General features: G+C 39.0%; 3 protein-coding genes across 4 annotated transcripts in view; 1 reads left to right on the forward strand and 2 right to left on the reverse strand.

The window, feature by feature from the left end:
* Positions 1-20,153, reverse strand: part of LOC127354388 (myosin heavy chain, fast skeletal muscle-like) — a 142,038-nt gene extending 121,885 nt beyond the window's left edge. Inside the window, exons 1-40 of one of the 2 annotated variants that reach the window (XM_051384267.1) lie at positions 20,109-20,153; positions 19,837-19,875; positions 19,523-19,744; positions 19,284-19,427; positions 19,001-19,157; positions 18,878-18,905; positions 18,683-18,794; positions 18,508-18,600; positions 18,360-18,423; positions 17,321-17,419; positions 17,126-17,229; positions 16,894-17,032; positions 16,532-16,650; positions 16,277-16,426; positions 16,021-16,191; positions 15,612-15,918; positions 15,302-15,372; positions 15,113-15,200; positions 14,907-15,024; positions 14,690-14,813; positions 7,563-7,699; positions 7,159-7,414; positions 6,687-6,929; positions 6,407-6,583; positions 6,082-6,227; positions 5,882-5,972; positions 5,388-5,777; positions 5,052-5,178; positions 4,778-4,896; positions 4,083-4,279; positions 3,803-3,986; positions 3,549-3,714; positions 3,069-3,193; positions 2,656-2,964; positions 2,246-2,575; positions 1,379-1,550; positions 1,107-1,210; positions 937-1,032; positions 705-836; positions 349-469 (exon numbers count right to left, since the gene is read on the reverse strand). In XM_051384267.1, the coding sequence (XP_051240227.1) occupies positions 452-469; positions 705-836; positions 937-1,032; positions 1,107-1,210; positions 1,379-1,550; positions 2,246-2,575; positions 2,656-2,964; positions 3,069-3,193; positions 3,549-3,714; positions 3,803-3,986; positions 4,083-4,279; positions 4,778-4,896; positions 5,052-5,178; positions 5,388-5,777; positions 5,882-5,972; positions 6,082-6,227; positions 6,407-6,583; positions 6,687-6,929; positions 7,159-7,414; positions 7,563-7,699; positions 14,690-14,813; positions 14,907-15,024; positions 15,113-15,200; positions 15,302-15,372; positions 15,612-15,918; positions 16,021-16,191; positions 16,277-16,426; positions 16,532-16,650; positions 16,894-17,032; positions 17,126-17,229; positions 17,321-17,419; positions 18,360-18,423; positions 18,508-18,600; positions 18,683-18,794; positions 18,878-18,905; positions 19,001-19,157; positions 19,284-19,427; positions 19,523-19,726 (5,811 nt within the window). In that variant the 5' untranslated portion in view covers positions 19,727-19,744; positions 19,837-19,875; positions 20,109-20,153 and the 3' untranslated portion in view covers positions 349-451. Of the gene's footprint in view, positions 1-348; positions 470-704; positions 837-936; positions 1,033-1,106; positions 1,211-1,378; positions 1,551-2,245; positions 2,576-2,655; positions 2,965-3,068; positions 3,194-3,548; positions 3,715-3,802; positions 3,987-4,082; positions 4,280-4,777; positions 4,897-5,051; positions 5,179-5,387; positions 5,778-5,881; positions 5,973-6,081; positions 6,228-6,406; positions 6,584-6,686; positions 6,930-7,158; positions 7,415-7,562; positions 7,700-14,689; positions 14,814-14,906; positions 15,025-15,112; positions 15,201-15,301; positions 15,373-15,611; positions 15,919-16,020; positions 16,192-16,276; positions 16,427-16,531; positions 16,651-16,893; positions 17,033-17,125; positions 17,230-17,320; positions 17,420-18,359; positions 18,424-18,507; positions 18,601-18,682; positions 18,795-18,877; positions 18,906-19,000; positions 19,158-19,283; positions 19,428-19,522; positions 19,745-19,836; positions 19,876-20,108 lie in introns of those variants that run through there. The other variant, XM_051384266.1, reaches the window with a different exon arrangement.
* On the forward strand, positions 7,805-12,357 carry LOC127354395 (uncharacterized). Its single transcript, XM_051384278.1, has 3 exons — positions 7,805-8,137; positions 8,670-8,785; positions 9,657-12,357. Exons 2-3 carry the CDS (start codon positions 8,678-8,680, stop codon positions 11,631-11,633), a joined length of 2,085 nt encoding a protein of 694 aa, XP_051240238.1. The 5' UTR covers positions 7,805-8,137; positions 8,670-8,677; the 3' UTR covers positions 11,634-12,357.
* LOC127354402 (uncharacterized) lies at positions 12,354-14,674 on the reverse strand. The gene is made up of 2 exons (XM_051384285.1): positions 13,574-14,674; positions 12,354-13,096 (listed from the first exon to the last, which is right to left on the reverse strand). The coding sequence occupies exons 1-2, from the start codon at positions 14,402-14,404 to the stop codon at positions 12,770-12,772; spliced, it is 1,158 nt and encodes a 385-aa protein (XP_051240245.1). The 5' UTR covers positions 14,405-14,674; the 3' UTR covers positions 12,354-12,769.
* Positions 20,154-20,397: the final 244 nt, after the last annotated feature.

Genomic DNA, 20,397 nt, shown 5'->3' on the forward strand with positions numbered 1-20,397 from the left:
GGACAAAGGTTAACCTTTGTCCTGTCTTTTATAGTATGTATCTTACATATTACACCACAAATCTCTGTACATACACTATACGTACTAGAACACAAACAAGACATTACACTTACCTTAAGCTAATACAGACATACAACTTAAACGGCACCTAGTTAAAAACAATTACACTGTTCTGTCAGAGTTGACTTTAAAAGGTTTTTAAAAGTATTGAAAGGTGGAAGTGACATACAACTTAAAGGGCACCAAGTTAAAAACAATTTTCTTTCTCAAAAATACAATATTACTGCCTTCTAAAAAATGCAGTATGGATTTCACAGAACTCACTCAACAAAGAAAATACAGAGTAAATGGTATTGAATGTATGATTTTTATTGAAATGTTACAGTGTAAAGTTACATTTGGTTCATATTGTATGAACTCTGTGTAAACGGGTTCATTTTGATGCGGCCTCTTATTCAGCAGACTCACTCTGGAAGAAAAACGAGAAAAAAAAATGATTTAAAGGTTTATTACGTATAATTAAGTTATATGTTATATTTAACTTTTAATGGGTGTTTATAAGCTGTTTTATTCTACATGTGGTTGTATGTATGTGCTTCTAGAAGTCATTCCACAAGCTTGATTGAACTGTATGTCAATATCTGCACCATATATGGTAACCATGACAGCAAATCTATCTAAAATTTTAGTATGGAAATGATTACCTTTCCAGCATCACGGCTCTTGGCTCTCATTTTGTTGACCTGGGACTCAGCGATGTCAGCGCGCTCCTGAGCTTCCTCCAGCTCATGCTGAACCTTTCTCAGCCTGGACATGTGGCTGTTGGCCTGCTCTTCCTGTGAAGGTATCGGGGTTATATAGCCTTAGTCTTAGGACAGTTAATGACTGTATTATTTATTCTAAATGAAATGATTAGTCATATAAATGTTGACTTACAGCTTCCTCAGCCTGTCTCTTGTAAGATTTGACTTTGAGCTGCAGCTTGTCAACCAGATCCTGAAGTCTGGTCACATTCTTCTTGTCCTCCTCAGTCTGTGCAGACAAAGGATTGTAAGTCAAAGAGAAAAGAGAATTCAAATAATGTGTTTTTTAGTGAAATTAGTCACCTGGTAGGTCAGCTCCTTCACTCTCCGCTCATATTTGCGGACTCCTTTAACAGCGTCAGCGCCACGTCTCTGCTCACCTTCAACTTCAGCTTCCAGCTCACGCACCTGAAATGTGATAAATAATCAAAGTTTATAAAAGAATTTCAGTTCATATATATATATATATATATATATATATATAAAGCAAAGAGATAAATTAGAATTGAACTGACTCAGTGTAAGTCAGATGTACATTCCGAAAAAAAAGCCATTTATAGTATATGCAGTTCATTCCCTGGACTCCAGTTTCTGGAGCTGCTTCTTGCCACCCTTCATAGCGAGGTTCTCAGCCTCATCCAGACGATGCTGCAGGTCCTTGACTGTGACTTCCAGGTTCTTCTTCATCCTCTCCAGGTGAGCACTGGTGTCCTGCTCCTTCTTCAGCTCCTCAGCCATCATGGCAGCCTGAAATGATGGGCAGTTTGGAATTAGAATTTTAAGTCTAATAAAGCTTATAGTTAGGGCTGGATCAGGTGAGTCCTGAATCATCCCTTAGTTATGCTGCTATAGGCCTAGACTATCGGGGGATTTCCCATGGTGCACTGAGCTCCTCCCTTCCTCTCTCTTTCTGCACTCATTCATGTCCCATTAATGCATGTTACTAACTTCACTTCTTCCCCGGAGTTCTTGTGCTTTCTCGTCTCGCAGGTTCTTGTCGATCCTGGTGGAGCCTCCTGCCATGGTCCTGCTAGATTGCCATTGCCAATACTGTTGTTGCTGTGCACCTGTCTGTCTGTCTCTCTCTCTCTCTCTCTCTCTCTCTCTCTCTCTCTCTCTCACCCCAACTGGTCGAGACAGACGACCACCCACCTGGAGCTGGAGGATCTGTCCTAGGTTTCTGCCTTTTAACAGGCAGTTTTTCCTTGCCCTTGTCGCCAAGTGCTTGCTCATGGTAGTACTGTTGGGTCTCTGTAATTAATGCTTTAAAGAGTTCGGTCTAGACCTGCTCTATTTGAAAAGTGTCCTGAGATAACTTCTGATATAAATTGGCCCTATACAAATAAAATTGAATTGAATTGAATTGAAGTCTTGACATTATTGGTCAAGTGTCAGGAAGAATTTGGTGAAGTAGTTTTTTTTACATTAAAAAGAGGACTCACATCAGTTATAGCCTTTTTGGCTTTCTCCTCAGCATTTCTTGCTTCCTGAACTGAATCCTCCACTTCACCCTGAACCTGGACAAGGTCAGACTCCAGCTTCTTCTTGGTGTTCATAAGACTGGTGTTCTGAGAGTGAAGCAGTCCGACGCGCTCACTGGCATCAACCAACTCCTGCTCAGCCACTTTGCGTCCTCTCTCTGTCTGCTCCAGAGCAGCTCTCAGCTCCTCAATCTCAGCCACCATCAGGCCATTTCTGCGCTCCACCATGGCAACCTGCTCCTTCATGTCTTCCTGTCCTCTGACAGCATCATCAAGGTGCAGTTGGGCATCCTGACAAAGAAAAAAAAACCCCAATGAAATACTATTTTTTACTTCAATACTTTTTAACTTAAGGATCATATAAACCTCACCTTTAGCTGTCCCTGGACATTCCTCAGTTGTTTCTGGGCCTCAGCAGCCTGCCTGTTGGCATGGCTCAGCTGAATCTCCATCTCATTCAGGTCTCCTTCCATCTTCTTCTTGACTCTCAGGGCATCATTCCTGCTCCTCACCTCAGAATCAAGAGTGCTCTGCATGGAGTCAATCACCCTCTGGCTGTTCCTCTTGATCTGCTCCATCTCCTCATCCTTCTCTGCCAGCTTCCTGTCAACCTCACCTTTGATCTGGTTGAGCTCCAGCTGAACACGGAGAATCTTGGACTCCTCATGCTCCAGTGTACCCTTAAAAAATCACAAACAGAGCAAAAGTTACTTCTTGCTGAAACAAAATCAAAATTAATGTATTTCATCATATAAATGGTCCGATACTGAAATCAAGAGTTTACCTCAGCTTCCTCCAGTGCTGACTGAATTTCAGACTTCTCAGTCTCCACAGTCTTTTTGGCCTTCTCCAGCTCATGGATACTCTTTCCAGTCTCACCAATCTGTTCAGTCAGGTCTGAGATCTCCTCTATAGAGCAATCAAAGCCAAATACAGTAACTTAGACTATGCAGCATATATCTAGGAAATGGTATGTGCCAAGGCTTTTACCACCCCAAACACTACTACACCACTAGAGATCAAACACTGACACTTACAATTGCTGCAATAGTAAATATAGTAAGACTGACATATGTTGCATGTTCTTGTTCTTTCTCTTACTGTAATAAAAGTAATCAGACCAAGGGCTAAGTCAAATTCAAAAGGTACAATTCATACAAGAGAGTTTTAAACACCATACAGGTTCATAAACTACTCTTGTGAAGGTCAGAGAAGGACCTACGCAAGACAAGTTACATTTTCAAATCCAGTAAGATTGACATACGTTGCAGGTTCTTGTTCTCTCTCTTCAAGGTCTCCAGATGATCCAGAGCCTCCTCATAAGAATTCTTCATCTTAAACAGTTCAGTGCTGAGAGAGCGAGCCTCCTTCTGGGCTCCTTCCAGCTCTGCCTGGCCCTCTTCATACTTCTGTTTCCATTCTGCCAGGACCTAGAATTATATAGATGAGTAACACTGATTACTTACTAAAATAGATTTTTGTTTCCATCAAATCAATGTGGTCTTGATTTATTTTTACCTTATCAAAGTTCCTCTGCTTCTTGTCAAGGTTGGCAGCCAGACCATTAGCTCTCTCCACATCAATCATGAGGTCCTCCACCTCACCCTGCAGCCTCTGTTTGGTCTTCTCCAAAGACGCGCACTTTGAGTTCACAGCCTCAATGGATTCCTCAGCATCCTGCAGGCGTTGGGCAAGCTTTTTCCTGTCGAGTATTTTTAAATTAAATTCAGCAAAAATATGTGAAAATACCAAATTAAAAATCTATTTATGAAAGAAATAGTTGAAAGCTTTTACGTACTTTGCCTCCTCCAGCTCCTCTGTGCGCTGGATAGCATCAGTCTCATATTTGGACCTCCATTGAGCCACCTCACTGTTGGCCTTGGACATTCCTCGCTGCAGCTCAGCCTTGGCCTCCTGCTCCTCCTCAAACTGCTCTCTGAGCAGATCACAGTCATGGCGGGCCGACTGAACAGAATGGGCTAGGGCATTCTTGGCCTGTTAAGCACACAGTCCATGTCAGAGGTACATTGACCTAATGTATATTACATCCAGATGTTATGTGGATAGGTGAAGATAAAACTCCAAAGAGCCATGTTTTGGGAGCATTGTCTCTGAGTGCATCATTTTTTACTTTTTATGTTCTTTTATGAATTTAGATGTCCTCTCAAGAATTTAATTTCTCTTTGACAATATTCTCATCTCTGCTCATTCACTCTTACTCTTAATAACAGCGATCAACTGACCCTTTAATATTAGTCTTGCGATAAATTCCAAACCTTGTCTAGTTACTTTTAATTCTAAAGCAATACCGTGATTTAACTAGTTTGACATTCTCAGTATTACAAGGATAATGGATAATGTGTGTATAAAAATGTTTGCTGGTGCATATATATATACATGTATTTTGTTTGTTGGTAATAGAACATGCTACTAAATGGAGAAACCGATTCATACCCTTTAACAGTCTGAACATAGGAGACCAACTTTTCTTACCTTCACTTCCTCCTCAATTTGCCTCTTCAACTCCTCAATCTGCTGAGTGAAGGCCTGCTTGCCCCTGGTCAACTGGGAAACGAGAGCTTCTTTCTCTTCAATCTGGCGGGAAAACTCACCTGTGTGACAAAATGTTCATGTGTCATTAATTATAATTTTAATTATAGTTAATTAAGTATTTCTACAATACAGGACACAATAAAACATACATGTTGCCATTTAACGTGTTTATGTATAAAACACCTCTATTACATCTCTAATATAGTTAACTCACCATTCTCCGTCTGCAGTCTTGCCTTCTGTGTGTTGATGTCATTCAACTGGCGGACATTTTCATCATTTTTGGCTTTGAGTTCACTGAACTGGTCTTCAAGTGTTCTGCACATTTTTTCCAAGTTACCCTATAAACGACAAAACATTATGTATTAAAAAACGTGAAATTCAACGATGCAAACTTCTCTGTCTAGCAGTTTATTAAAGCCATTGTTACTGAATTCAATGATTGGTGATGATTTAAACACAGAGATGTTCGCTATTCTCTTATACATATTATTTCTTCCATAACCTATGCTTTTGTATTCTTGAGATAGTAAAGAGGGAAATCCCTCACCTTAGCTTTGGCAACAGCCTCCATATTGCTGGTAAGGTCATCAATCTCCATCTTGTACTCGCTCTTCTCTTTCTCCAGCTTCTGCTTAACACGCTGGAGGTTGTCGATCTGCTCTCCCAGCTCTGCAACACTGTCAGCCTGTTTCTTGCGGAGAGCTGCTGCAGTAGCCTCATGCTGCAGGGTTGACTCTTCAAGATCACGACGCAGCTTCTGGAACTCAGCCTCACGTTTCTTGTTCATCTCAATCTGAGCAGCTGTTGCTCCTCCAGCTTCCTCAAGCCTCTCGCTGATCTCTTCAAGCTCCCTGGAGAGATCAGCCCTCTGCTTCTCAACCTTAGCCCGGGCAGCTCTCTCAGCCTCAATCTCTTCTTCCAGCTCCTCAATACGAGCCTGGATTTGAATATAGTAATATCAAGAAGATTTATTAACTGTAACACACTCCCAGCATGTTCTTTTTGATTCACTGGGTTTACTATTCTCATCAAACACGTTACCTGGAGTTCCTTGATCTTCTTCTGAAGCTGAGCGCCAAGAGACTGTTCATCCTCAATCTTGCTGAGGAGCTGGCTGGTCTCAAAGTCTTTCCTTGATGAGGATACCAAGAAAGCTGTTATTGTCACAGTTTGTACTGTCAAATTTGATATGTGAGATATTGAAAAGAGGACTGATAACCTTAAACAAACCAAAAACGTACTTCTTGATTTTCTCGTCAGATTGCTGTTTGTCATTCTCCAGATCCATTATGGACTCCTGGGCCAGTTTCAGATCTCCCTCAAGCTTCCTCTTGGCTCTCTCAAGGTCCATGCGGAGCTTTTTCTCTTGCTCCAGTGATCCCTCAAGCTATCAGATGACAGTAATGATAGTTGATTTGAGCCGTTCAATAGACAGCATCAATATAATTTAATCAAGCTTTTAAGAAAATCATGAAATGTTTACATTATTGGTTTGAACTTGTATTATGGAAGGTCAACTTTAAAACACAAGCTACTTCACACTAAGAGCACACTATTTTTTATTACATCGTCCACTTGCTGTTCCAGCTTTGTCTTGGCCTTGGTCAGAGTGTTGACTTTGTCTTCCTCTGCCTGGAGATCATCAAGTGTTTGCTGGTGGGACTCTTGGAGGGCTTTCTTCTCCTTAGTTAACTTGGCAATAGACTCATCTTGAGATGCCATCTCCTCTGTCAGGTTTTTCACCTAAAATGATGTGAAAGGTGCATTAGTTCCATCATGTTATGTCCACATAGTCTATATGCTTATACAAATGTATGTAGAATGTTGTATGTAAAATAATTTGAACCTTGTTTTCTGTGGCATGTTTCTCCTTCTCCACTTTAGCCAAGGTGAGCTCCAAGTCATCAATGTCTTTCTTCAGCTCAGAGCATTCATCCTCCAGCTTCCTTTTCTTAGCAGTCAGCTCAGCATTGATTTCCTCTTCATCCTCCAGTCTCTCAGTTGTCTCTTTGAGTTTGGCCTCGAGCTGGATCTTACTCTTAATAAGCCCTTCACATCTTTCCTCAGCATCACCCAGACTCTCAACTTCCTATAGTACATTTTGAATATACAATAACTTTGTTAGTTTATTTTCTTTGTTAAAAAATTAAATATTCAAGGGTTTTAGTTAATTGTTATTTGATCTACAACTTTGCTAAGACACATAGACAATAAGAAGATTAATTATCCCAACTAGATATATGTAAATGTAAGCAACAGTGTTCCATTAGTAAAGTGTTTATGTGACAGAATCACACTTTCTTTTGGTCTCTACTTACTGCTGCCACTTGCAGTTGCAGGTCATTCTTTTCCTGCATCAGGGAAACCATCTTCTCCTCTAGTTCCTTCTTCTTGGCCAAAGCAGCAGCTAGGTCTGTTTTCATCTTATCATAGTTCTCCTTCATCTGCTGGAGCTCCTTCTCAGTTTCAGCACTCTTTAGAAGAGGCTTGATCTTGAAGTACAGTTTCAGCCACGGCCAGTTCTTCACATTCATGAATGAACGGACATTGTACTGGATGGTATAGATAGATTCCCTTTAAAAAATAAAAAGAAAGTATAATATTATGACAGTATTATTTTGTCAAACATTTTACTATGTACATTGTACTGCATATATATGTATATTGATGTTATCGTAATAGACACTACAGTTCAGCTTAGTGTACCGTATCAGAATCCTACCTCCTCTCCATCATCTTAACAAACTCCTTCCTCATCACATAACCTCTGCAAAGAGCCTGAGTCATGGTAACCAGTGTAGCCAGTTTCTCATCTCTCATCTCCTCAAGAGTACCCAGCAGACCAGCTTTGAAGAACACCTATTTTGTTTCATTAAAAAAAAAAAACTTAAGGAAACATGCATACAACAGACCAACAACAAAAGTAACATAGTCAATGAGAATGTACGGAAGCGTATTGCATTCACTTGAAAAAAAAAAAAACTCCGTTTTTTCTGAGTAATTTATTTTTTTGTTTGGTTTTTTTTATAATTTTTTCTGTTTTTCTGACTAATTCTTTTCCTGTTTTTCTGAGTAATTTTTCTTCCTGTTTTATGGAGTATTTTATTTCTGTTTTTCGGAGTAATTTATTCCTCCTTGTTTTTCGGAGTAATTTTTTCCTCCTTGTTTTTCGGAGTAATTTTTTTTCTGAATTATCGAGATACTTCGAACTCCCGCGAGAACCTCCAACCTGCAAGTGACTCCTGCCCGCGCATACATGCCCCATCTTCGACTGTCTACCGTACCGGGTCATTTAAGGTAAGGCATGTAATTAGTTACACACAGGGTGTGATACTCTAGTTAGTGACTAGAGTATCACTGTATCCTTCTATTGACTGTATCCTTCTATTGTAAGCCTATCGCGTTAGGATATGCTAATAGTATATGCGAACACTATAGAGACATAACATGAGTATAGTAACACAGAAGTTGTTTAACATGGGGCACGTAAGCATGCATACAAACAGAACGTGGCCAGTAGACTAGTCACTATATATTGACATCATTGACGCACCATGACGATGTTTTGAGTTGCTGAGGTTGCTGTGGTTTGCTTATGGGCTCCCTCTCCTTTGCTATTTCCTATGGAGGCAATTTAATATATGCATGCATACCTGAAACACAGTGAGGAAGAATCGTGCATGAAACATCCATTTTAAACAAAATAATTTTAAGTTTTCATATAATTCGACAATATCATGACACAATTGGTCTTGGCAGTTTTAAATGTGTTAATTGTTGGTGCAACAAATATTTATATAGATTCTGCCTTTTTCCTACATTTTTGCAGTGCCAGCAATGGCTACATCCTCAACCCCTGCCCTCCCACAAAGTGATGGTCTGTGGATATTTCTTCGCAACAGAGGTGTTTCTGAGGAGAGTATTCAGAAAATGCAGCAGGATCATGTAAGTCACAGGGAATGTGTTCCTGCAGGGCTATATTCATTTTTAAAATAATTTTCCCAACTATATTTTTTATATTTTACTGAATTTCAAACGATTCTACATGTACCTATACATTTTAGACAATCAAATGTGGTTCCAGAGGTTCAAATATTTTCATTTGTCAAGCATCCCTTCCAACAATGCAGCCTGGATGGAGAGACATCACTGTTACACAAATATACAAATAAATATACAAACTATTTTGATATGATATGTTTTAAAATTATGTTATTTGAGATTTTCAGTGTCAAATGTATGTGAAGTATTCTACACCATCAAAGTAAGATTGATTCTTAAACTTTTTTGCCAGTATGGTAATGTGCAACAAATGAATCAAATTTGATAACTTAGATGCAATGTTTACATCATGATCATACAGATGATGTACATGGTATAAGAACAGTTAGAGCAACACTGTCAATATATATCATGCTAAACTAATACATTGTAACATTTATAGTGTTGAATTATTTGTGTCATAATATGATATTAAGTATATGGAGTAGAAATGATAATTAATCCCATCTGACTGCATTTGAAAACAACTGCATGACTTTAAACTAAAACAATAGGTGAACAGGATTAGGTACCCTTTCAAGTTACTGTTGATGTATTATAAACTTAGCAGAAGAAATAAATATCTGATGTTTATATCGGCACACTACATTATTGCCAGCTTCAAAAGCTGTTTTTGTACTGTCCATTGTGTTATCATCTGCATTAGGCATTCATAATTGGTTGTCCTGGAATTTAGCACGGAACTAAATAGTCTTGGAGATAATATAGTTTAAGCTGTGTCATGTCTAATGTATACTTTTTGTTTTTATTGCAGATTGACAGCTCGATAATTGGAGAAATAGATGATGCCACTATGGCCTCCTACATTCCAGCCTATGGTGACAGGATTGCCACAAGGCGTTTCTGTATGGAAAAACAGAGAAGAGGTGGAGATGATACAAAAAGACTGTCCTTATTCCAAAAACTTAAAAAAAAAATGGGCACAATGAGCAACAAAGACAGCGATCAAAGTTTTGTGGAGGAGAATACAGTGCAACCAACAAATATGCGTCTAAAAAGTAATAAGAGAGCCTGGAAGACAACCAGAAAAATAGAATTAGCGTGGATACATGACAACAGACAAGTCAGAAAACGCAGTGGTGGAGGAACCAGAGTTCTTGATATTAACAAGAATGCCACTAAAACTGAGATTCTGGCACAAACTAAAAAACTGTTTTTCCCTAACGAAAAATCAATAATGGGAAAGTGGGAAGAGTTCAGTCACGATGTAGTTGACTTTCAGGAAGCACAAGTTGATGAGGATGTTAGTGTGGGAGACTACTACGAGACACACAAATTGGGGTTATTAAGATTTTATTTGTTCACAAAGACCCTGACCAGTGGAGATGACCCAGAGGAAGGAGCTGATATACAGACAGATGTGCAACATGAAAACACAACAGAATCTGGACAAGAGAAACACACAATGGAAGAGATCGAGCAGCTGACACAGAAAAGACATAACAGTGAAAATCAAATACACACAGTCGAAGATGATGAGCTAAGCACTGCCACAATGTCAGCTGTTGTCTCTACTGCAGCTGTTCAGATTATTGATCTTACATCTTTGTGTAATACATCAGAGGTCATTTTTGGTCCTTTGACAGGTGGGACGTTTTTAGGTGAGCTTGATGATACACTCATACATGAGCCAATCCTTGCAATAGAAGACGAACAAATAAACACCCCCACCTACACCTCAACTCCTATTGATGCTGAGACAGCTTCTGCTAGACCACCAAGTCCTGCCACTGAACTTTTGCATGTGACTGTGAAACTTCACAGAGTGACTCTCTTAGATGAACTGATTGCCCAATTCAAGGAAGAAGCCATGATGACCTACTCTGTGAAATACAGCTTCATTGATGAAATGGGGGCAGATGCTGATGGTGTGTCCAGGGATGTATACGCTGCCTTCTGGACAGAATTCCTAGACTGTGCAGCAGAAGGTGCAGATGTGAGGGTGCCATCACTCTCCTCAAAATGGCAAGAGGAGGAATGGAAGTCTGTTGGCAGGATATTGGCCAAGGGACTGAAGGACCATGGGTATTTTCCATTTCGGCTGGCACAAGCCTTTACAGCAGCAGTCATATTTGGTGAACACTCTGTTTCACCTGATTTACTGTTTGACTCCCTGATGTTGTATCTTAGTCAGTCTGAGCGTGATCTCTTGTCCACTGCTTTGCAAGAGGCTGTTGTCGGCGATGATGAGGAAGAGCTTCTTGATCTTATGGATCGCATGGGAGTAAGAACAGTACCAACGCAAGATAACTTGAGAGCCGTGCTTGTCCAGGTAGCCCACAAGCAAATGATCCAGCACCCAAAATATGCACTTGACAATATTGCAGAGGTTGCAGGACCAATACTCAGGAAGTTTTTCCCCAGTGTCCAGGATATGAAGAAGCTGTATGAGGACATTAAACCAACAACACGAAAGGTGATTAAGATGATAACAGCTTCTCCAGCTACTTCAGCAGAGAACCAAAGTTTGCGATTTTTACATCAGTACATAAGGGGATTGGATGAAATAGGTCTCCGGAAGCTGATGAGATTTCTGACTGGGTCTGATGTCCTCTGTGTAAAAGAAATTCAAGTCACATTCACCTCTTTGGAAGGGCTAGCGCGGCGGCCAGTTGCCCATACTTGTGGCCCAACTGTGGAGCTGCCATCAACTTACAACAGCTATCCTGAGCTTCGAGCTGAAATGGAGGCTATACTTTCCAGCAACACTTATGCAATGGACATTGCATAAGTGCCAGCGATGTAGGTTTAGACTGTGTGAATGTGGGATAGAGCATGTAAGGAGAAAATGTGATTAGCTCAGGTGCTGTGTGATTAGTGCAAAATGATTTTTATTACATTTCAAGATTTTATTTTTATTATATCAAGAAACAAAAACTTACACAGACTTACTTCGACATTTTTGGTTATCAGAGCATGTAAAGAGAATATGTGACTAGCTCAGGGGCTGTGTGATAAACACAGATTGATTTTTTTAATTTTGGATATTTTCTTTCTATCATATCAAGAAACAGTTAACAATTTACTTTGATTTAAGACACTTTTGTTATCAGTCTAGGATGAGAATGTTTGGACATTAGAAATACTTTTGTTATATTTTCACTGTTAAGTCATAATATCATTTGAACCTCTACCTCATGTCAGATGTTAATACTGACAGTGTTTGTGAATCTGATTGTTACATTAAAAGGTACTTTGAGGTGTTTTTTTTACAAATAGAATCACAGGTTGCTGTCTTATTTTGTACAACGTCTTCAAACAGACTGTCTTTACTGTTGAGTCATGTAGTTCAGGAGTCCTGCTCTGTGAGACATGATATGTTTCCACCCACAATCTTAAAATTGAAGATGTTCCTTTTGTTATGGGGTGCTTGTATTGTGAAATGTTAAAGTTATCAAATGTGTGTAAACTCAAGGAAAGATGCATGCCCTAATAAAAGATAATCATATGCTTCATTTGCTGAAAGTTTAATGACAACTGCATTTCAACATAAATTTGTAGAATGACATTTCATTCAAATACATAAGAAAATGATGTGTGATCTGTTTATATGTTTGAGAGATGACATGATAATCACCAACTAATTTTAGATGCATACATATTCACCAAATTTTGTTACATGTAATTGTTTTGCTGCTTTTGCTGTTTTGGACTGTAAGCACTTATTTTGATGTGTAATTTTTCCATAATTAATAGAAAGTGGATATACAAAGCACAAAGGGGAGATGTCCATAAGTAAAGAGTTCACAGTTATTTACTGTTTAAACACAATACCCTATACAGTGAAATTCATGGTCCATAAGATTTTCTACCCTTATGTGGAGGCTTACATCCAGTCATTTGATCCAGTAGAGCAGGTTGTGATCATTAAATTTGAGCTTGTATGTAAGCACGTAAGAACCTGTAAAGCTCAATAGCTTCTTCTGGAGAGATGGGTGGATGAAGACTGTTTTCTGCCATGGCAAGGCAGCAAATGTCAAACACTGTATCATCACAGGGATACGGTCCTCTCTGAAGGCATTCCTCTCTGCAGGCTTCTATCTTTTGTTGGGATACCTCTTTCAGGTACTCTCTGGCACCAAAAAGTTGGGGTAGGGTGTACATCATCACTGGGCGCCCACCTGGAGACACAGCATTTCTGCATGGGCGAATTCTGTGAGTGTTCCAGAGGTGAACAACTTCCATCAGTTCTCTCTAAATAAAAATAAAAATAGAAAGTGAGAAAATCAGGTCGCATATTTGCTATACCAACTGCAGTAGATATTATAATGCATTAAACTAGCCAGTAATGTAGTTCAAATCAGCTCCAACTTAAACATCTGCAATCGTAAACTATCATGCAATTAAAAACATCAAAACACTGACAGGGAACATTTTATACTTTTCATACTTTAAGTACTTTGAATATATACTGCTGATAATACTGTCCTTTTACATTAGTAAGGTTTTGAATAAAGCCTACATGGAGTGAGCTCTTTTCACTAATATCAGTAGGCCTATGATATTAGTAACACCACACTAAAACGAACCCACTACACAGGGTGGTACTACTGCTTTTGGTGAAGTAAAACATCTGAATACTTTAACCCCTAAGCAGGTGTCACAGTATTGTTCTGACATAATATAGCACTATAGGAAAAAAAAACAACATAAACGTATTGCAGTTCTTACCTCTATTATTTCAAGACATGTGAACTGAATGAGACTTTTGTCCAGGAAGTCACCAGAAAAGGAGTCTGAGTCTTTTAATTCTTGGAACAGGTTCATCCAGAACTGTGCGTGTTGCCTTCTTAAAAAGCCCCACCAGTTCTCTATTCTTTGGTTGTGATTGCTCGATCCATACAGATAACATCTGTGCGAAAAGTTGTCCAGATGATCGTGCCTCAAGAACATCTGCATTTGTTCAACGTAACAGTTTTCGGTTCCGAGGTCCGAACGAATTCGGGCAGCAGTTCCATTCCTTGATGACACCTCATCAATGAAGTATTGCGCGATTATCTTGGGATCACTATTAGTAGAGTAAGCATGTAGCCAAATCACCATTCGTGAAAACCCATCTATTGCACCATTGATGCAGATCCCGTACGGTTTGAGTTTATCATACGAGTCTACATGCCACAAAAAGTTTGGGCCTGGATTCTGGTACATACGCCGCCGAAGGCGATTCCGGCGCCTCAGCTGCACACCGTGCGGATCCATTATTTTCAGCAGTCTCCTGATCGTCTCTTGAGTCACCACGTAGCCAGACTGAATGCATTTCAAATGCATCATCTTGTATCCATGGAGCATGCCATATCTGTCCAGCTGATCCTGGAGAAACACTGCTATGTCTAGCAGATCTGAACGGGCTTTCCTTCGGAACAACCGCAAAGTCCTCAGGTGCCTGCGTAGAGTCGACAAACTAATGATAATACCATCTATATGACTTAAAGACAGGACTATCTCCCAGTGTCTTAAACCCAGATCAAAGTAAAACTTGATTGAACTAAACAAGTCAGTCATGTTTGTTTCCGTTGTATCGAGCTCTCAATAAAGGAATGAATGCGTCTATTGTTTCAAATGCTCTCTAAACTCAGAAAAAAATTAGTCCGAAAAACAGACCAAAAAAAAATTACTCCGAAAAACAGAAAAAAGAAAAAATAATAATATTCAGAAAATTTGAAATAAATTACTCAGAAAAACAGAAAAAAATTACTCAGAAAAACAGACAAAAAAATTAATTACTCAGAAAAACAAACCAAAAAATAAATTTTCAAGTGAATGCAATACGCTTCCGTAAGAATGTACCTTTGTGTGCCCAAATCTATACTGAGTGTGGTCCACATCAATGGAGCCCAGCAGCTTCTCTGAAGCTTTCTTGTTGTCAATGAACTGTCCCTCAGGGATGACACTGGCATTCAATACTTTGTATCTACAAGAGAAAATTATGTTGTTACTTATATTTACCTCACTTCTAAGCCTGCTGTTTTACATCATAATAACTTCAATTAATATAAAAAGTAACCTCTGCTTGAAGTCAGCGTAGAGGATTCTGCTGGGGAAACCCTTTCTGCAGATTCTGATGCCCTCTAGTACACCGTTACACCTCAGCTGGTGGATGACCAAGTAGTTCTCCATAAGACCTGCACATTGCAAACTGATTGTATAAAAACATTTCCTTACACTATACTTTTACACATAGTGCACAAAACTGGGAAATGTTCTTCTTACCTGGAGTCTTTGATTCATTAGGAATCAGGCAGCGGACAAAATGAGGGTGAGTGCTCCTCAAGTTGGTCATCAGTTTGCCCAAGTTCTCCTGTGGATTAGCAACAAAAGGTAACAGGTAATCAGTATTTTAATCTGAAGTATTTTAAGATAAGGTTTTTAATTGTTATAAAAATATGAAACAATACATACCCTGAAAAGAGCAGACACAGTCTGGAAGGAACCACCCTTCTTCTTTCCACCCTTCTTGCTGGCAGCAGCCTCTGTTTTGCAAAACATTGAATTTAATTATCAGTACTCAATAAATAACACTGTAGTTTTTCGTCTAAATGAAATGAAATGAATATATTACTGCTGAGCAGTCATCAACATAATATAATGAAAAATTCATTATGTTTTTTATACCATGGATATTGGTCGGGACAATTGTATTATTAAGCTTAAGTATGCCACTATACTGGGTAATACTGAGTTCTGGATACTCAGAGCTCGGATTTTTTACCTTCAGCTCCAGCATGAACTGCATACAACATACACAGAAGTTTGTTGGAAGACTTCTGGTAGAGCTGAACGACTGAGTCATTCAGGGGGTCCTTGTTCTTGTCCAGCCAGCCAGTGATATTGTAGTCCACTGTACCAGCATAATGAACCAGGGAGAAGTGAGCTTCAGCCTTGCCCTTTCCAGGCTTTGGCTTCTCAAAGGCCTTGGTCTTGCCAAGATGCTGATCATGCAGCTTGTTCTTGAAGGTTGTGTCAGAGGCCTTGGGGAACATGCACTCCTCTTCGAGGATGGAGAAGATGCCCATTGGCTGAAGGGTAATTTACGTTGGTTTAGGTGTTGAAAAACTAAACTGAGAAAGTAAAGATTTACACATGCATAAAGAAAACCATGTCTAGTGGTTACTTTTTACCTTCTCAATAAGCTCAATGCAGGCAGCCAAGTCCATACCGAAGTCAATGAACTCCCATTCGATACCTTCTTTCTTGTACTCCTCTTGCTCCAGGACAAACATATGTTGGTTGAAAAACTGTTGCAGTTTCTCATTGGTAAAGTTGATGCAGAGTTGCTCCAAGCTGTTGAACTGTAATTACAAAAAGGTATTTATAATTTCATGGCAAAATAAGGTTGAACTTTAAAACACTTCACATATTTTTTCAACAACTCACATCAAAGATCTCAAATCCAGCGATATCCAACACTCCAATAAAGAACTGTCTTGCCTGCTTTGTGTCCAACATCTCATTGATACGAATTACCATCCACAAGAACATTTTCTCATAGATGGACTTGCATAGAGCACTGACAGAATTGTTGACCTAGAAATAAGGATTTTAGTGCGTAAATATCTCAGAATATTTTCATATCAAAATATTAAATGAAATATGTCCCTAATTTCAAACATCAAATTTTCTTTTTATTACCTGTGGCACGGTCTGACCTTTGGTCACCATCTCGTTTCCGACCTTGACTCTTGGATAGCACAGAGCTTTCAGCATATCAGCTGAGTTCAGGCCCAAGAGGTAGGCGATTTTATCAGCCACTGATGGAGAGAAAGAGCATTAAGTACACATTAACTTGTGTCGTATTTTGCACATGAGACAACTTGCATGCAGGGCACAAAATTAGCACCAGACACCAGACAAATTCTTGTTCTTGCCTCACTCATCGGCCAAAATACAACATTAATCTATTGGGTGGATGGTCAAATTTGAACATTCACTTGCCATTTGGCCAGTGGACAAAAATGTCTGGCATGTTTGGAATGTATTATTTTAGCAATTACCCTCAGTGCCATCAGGTTCAGCCTGCTCCTCGCGCTGCTTCTGCTTGAATTTCATGTTGCCATGATGCATCACAGCTCCAGTCAGCTTGTAGATGTTTATCTTCTCCTCAGCAGTAAAGCCCAAGATGTCAATTGCAGTCTGCATTACACAGGAAATATTTAATTGCTTGAGTTTTTTTATCTTTTACTTTGATTGTTTATTCTTTTTAAAAACAGTGAAGCGTGATTTTACATCTGTTGCAATGAACTCCTCCACATCATCAATGCTTTTGACAGTGATTTCACCCTGACTGATCATTGGGTAGTCATAGGGGTTGGTGGTGATCAGAAGAGCCTCTGAAAGACAAGAAACAAAGTACTTTTACAAGTAGTCTTTTCATTGTTTCTAGAGGTCTAATTTCTAGGTTTAAATTTACTATTAACTTACCCAAGAGCTCAGCCTTGTGGCCAGTCATCAGCTGATAGAAAATATGGTAGCTCCTCTCAGCAGACAACTGGAAGGTTACACGAGACTTCTCCAGCAAATCTAAGAATAACAAATTCAATTGGAGACTGTACAATTTTGGCATTACAACATACTGTTAATATTTAAAGCCAGTATGTCAGCAGCCCTTCTGCAGTTTCCTTCTTACTGCCTTACTTCTGAAACCTATGATTGGAAGTATCTATCCATCCCTTGTCATTACTTTTTTAGTTGTAGTGAGCTGGTATAGGCTCCCACAAATAGGTAACTATATTTCACCAAATCATACACACACCCCAGCTTCACTTAATCATAGTCACTCTAATTCCTCTGTGTTATGGCAGTGCTGACAGACCAGCAGATGGTAGGCAGTCACTGTGTGGATGTATGTATCACTTTCCAGCTGCCCGCTGATATATATTACCTTGGCTGCAACCACACTATACGCATTCTAAAGCTTCACCACAACATAACAAGTTGTCTTCTTTAAACTAAACTGAACTATCATATCTCTTGTATCTAAACCTAAAGATGTCTAATATTATGCTGTACCATGTCCAAATTAATACTTAAACAAAGCTATTACTGAATGAACAAATCAAGTCAAGTCAGTGTTATTTGTAGAGCCCAATATCATGATTTTGCCTCAAGGGGCTTTACAATCTCTATAGGATACAGGAAGAGAGGAGGGACCCCTCATCCAGGACTACAGACATGTAACAGATGTAATGTGTACAGAACAGACTGACAAAGAAAAGTTACAGCATGGACAACCAGGAGGAAAAAATTATAGATATTGTATTGTAGTTGCACTGCAACAATAAAACAAAAATATATAATGAATAAAAGGTTCTTCCTTCAGAATAAATTGCAATCATTCTCATTCATCCTGAATGCAAATTTTCAGTTTGCCAGACTTTTACCATCTCAAGCATACATTTACCATTGATTCAACACAATGTTTTGCACAGATAACTCAATTTACACCATAGCTGAAACTTACATGTTTCAATATCAGCTGAAGCCAGCTTGCCACTAGAGCCAAAGTGGATCCTGATGAATTTACCCTGGACAACCAGAACAGTATTAGCATAACATTTCATGAGCGAGCAATTAGAAAAAGTCTCAGAAACCTGGATGTGATCACTTACAAAACGAGAGGAGTTGTCATTCCTCACAGTCTTGGCATTACCATAGGCCTCCAGCAGAGGGTTGGCCGCAACAATTTGGTCCTCAAGGGAGCCCTGCAAGAGAAGATTGTAGTTACATCAACTGAGCATCCAAAACAACTGTCCTCTCAGTTTTATCTTAAACAACCAATTTTACCTGCATCTTGCCAGGTGTTGGCTCAGCCTTCTTAGCTCCAATAGCTGCAATTGTTGCAAAGTACTGGATGACACGCTTGGTGTTGACAGTCTTTCCTGCACCAGATTCTCCACTGGGGTATGAGAGACAAATTATCAAGATTCTGCTTCATTATCATAGAGTTTTTAAATATTTAGCAGTTTGTTTTATACTCACGTAATCAGGATTGACTGGTTCTCACGATCTGAAATACAAACATGCTTTACATGAGTTCCATGTTTAAGTTTAATTCTACTTCTTTGTATATACACATTTTAACATTAGTATCACTGGTCTTACCAGTGAGCATGAACTGATAGCCATTGTCAGAGATGGAGAAGATGTGGGGTGGTGCCTCAATCCTCTTCTTGCCTCTGTATGCTCCCACACATACGGCATCATACACAGGAAGCCACTTGTAGGGATTCACGACAACGCAAAACAACCCAGAGTAGGTCTGTAATAGAGAGCATGAACATTGTGTTACCATTGATATATATATATATATATATATATATTATATATATATATATATACTTAAATATTTACATTACAAATACATTCAAGTAAAGTAAAAACTTACGTAGATCATCCATGATGCATAACGCTCTTTGAGGTTAAACAGCACAGATGGCTCATTGAGGTGGGTCATCATGGCCATGTCCTCCATTTTATCAAACTTTGGAGGGTTCCTGGCATGGATTTCATCCTCTTTTACAGTGACCGTCTGAGTAGAAAATAAAGTGAGATATTGAAAGACATTTCATTGTCACATTTCATATCAAGTTGTATCAGTTAGATATTCTATAGCTAGTCACCTACCTTTCCTCCCTCTGTCTCAACTTCAGCTTTGCCACCCTCTTTTTTCAGAAGTTTGCCCTTGACATACATCTCATTTGCGTCAGTCACAAAGACAGCAGTTTTGGCATCAAATGGAGCAGCCTGGGCCGCTATCCTCTCCTTTTCTGGTTTTCGGAGGTAAATGGCCGCAGGGCCATACTGCTCCATCTCCGCGTCTGTGCTCATCGTGGCACTTAATGGAGACTGAAAATATGAGAGATTCAAACATGACTAATAAGTTTGTCACAGAACCTGCAACTGACCAATTTCCATTGATTTTGTTTTGAAGAATTTACCTCAAATGATGCAAACTGAAAATTATTGGTAGCCTGTGTCTGTCAAGGTGCAAAAAACAAGTTTTAGCAAGTTAGTATGGAAGTTTCTGTAATTTCATCTAAAATTACAACAATAAAATTAACATACAAAGCCAAATATAAAAAGTAGTCTAACTTAAGCAAAGTAACTTAAAAAGTTAAACACTAATTCAGCAGAATTATTAACTAACAGTGATACAGTATAATAATGTCATAGAAACTATGAATGCTATAGGAACAGTTTGTGCACTCACCCAACTCTAATGGCAATCAGTTGGAGCAGATTTTCAGAGCTGCTGGTTTTATACACAACGAGTGTGCCTTCTCAGCATAACTGCCCCACTCAATTTGGTCAGGAATGCTTGACACCTTGCTGCTTGATAGTGATATGTGCTGTGCAGATAATTGCATAAGAGTGTATAAATGGATTAGCATGTTTCATTTTCTACATATATAATTAACATTTTACAAATCTGTATTAAAACTGTAATTATGTTTTTGGATCTTTATTTTACAACATAACAAATACACTATAACACCATC

Source organism: Dicentrarchus labrax, unplaced genomic scaffold (assembly GCF_905237075.1).
Source record: "Dicentrarchus labrax unplaced genomic scaffold, dlabrax2021, whole genome shotgun sequence".
NCBI classification, from domain to species: Eukaryota; Metazoa; Chordata; class Actinopteri; family Moronidae; genus Dicentrarchus; species Dicentrarchus labrax.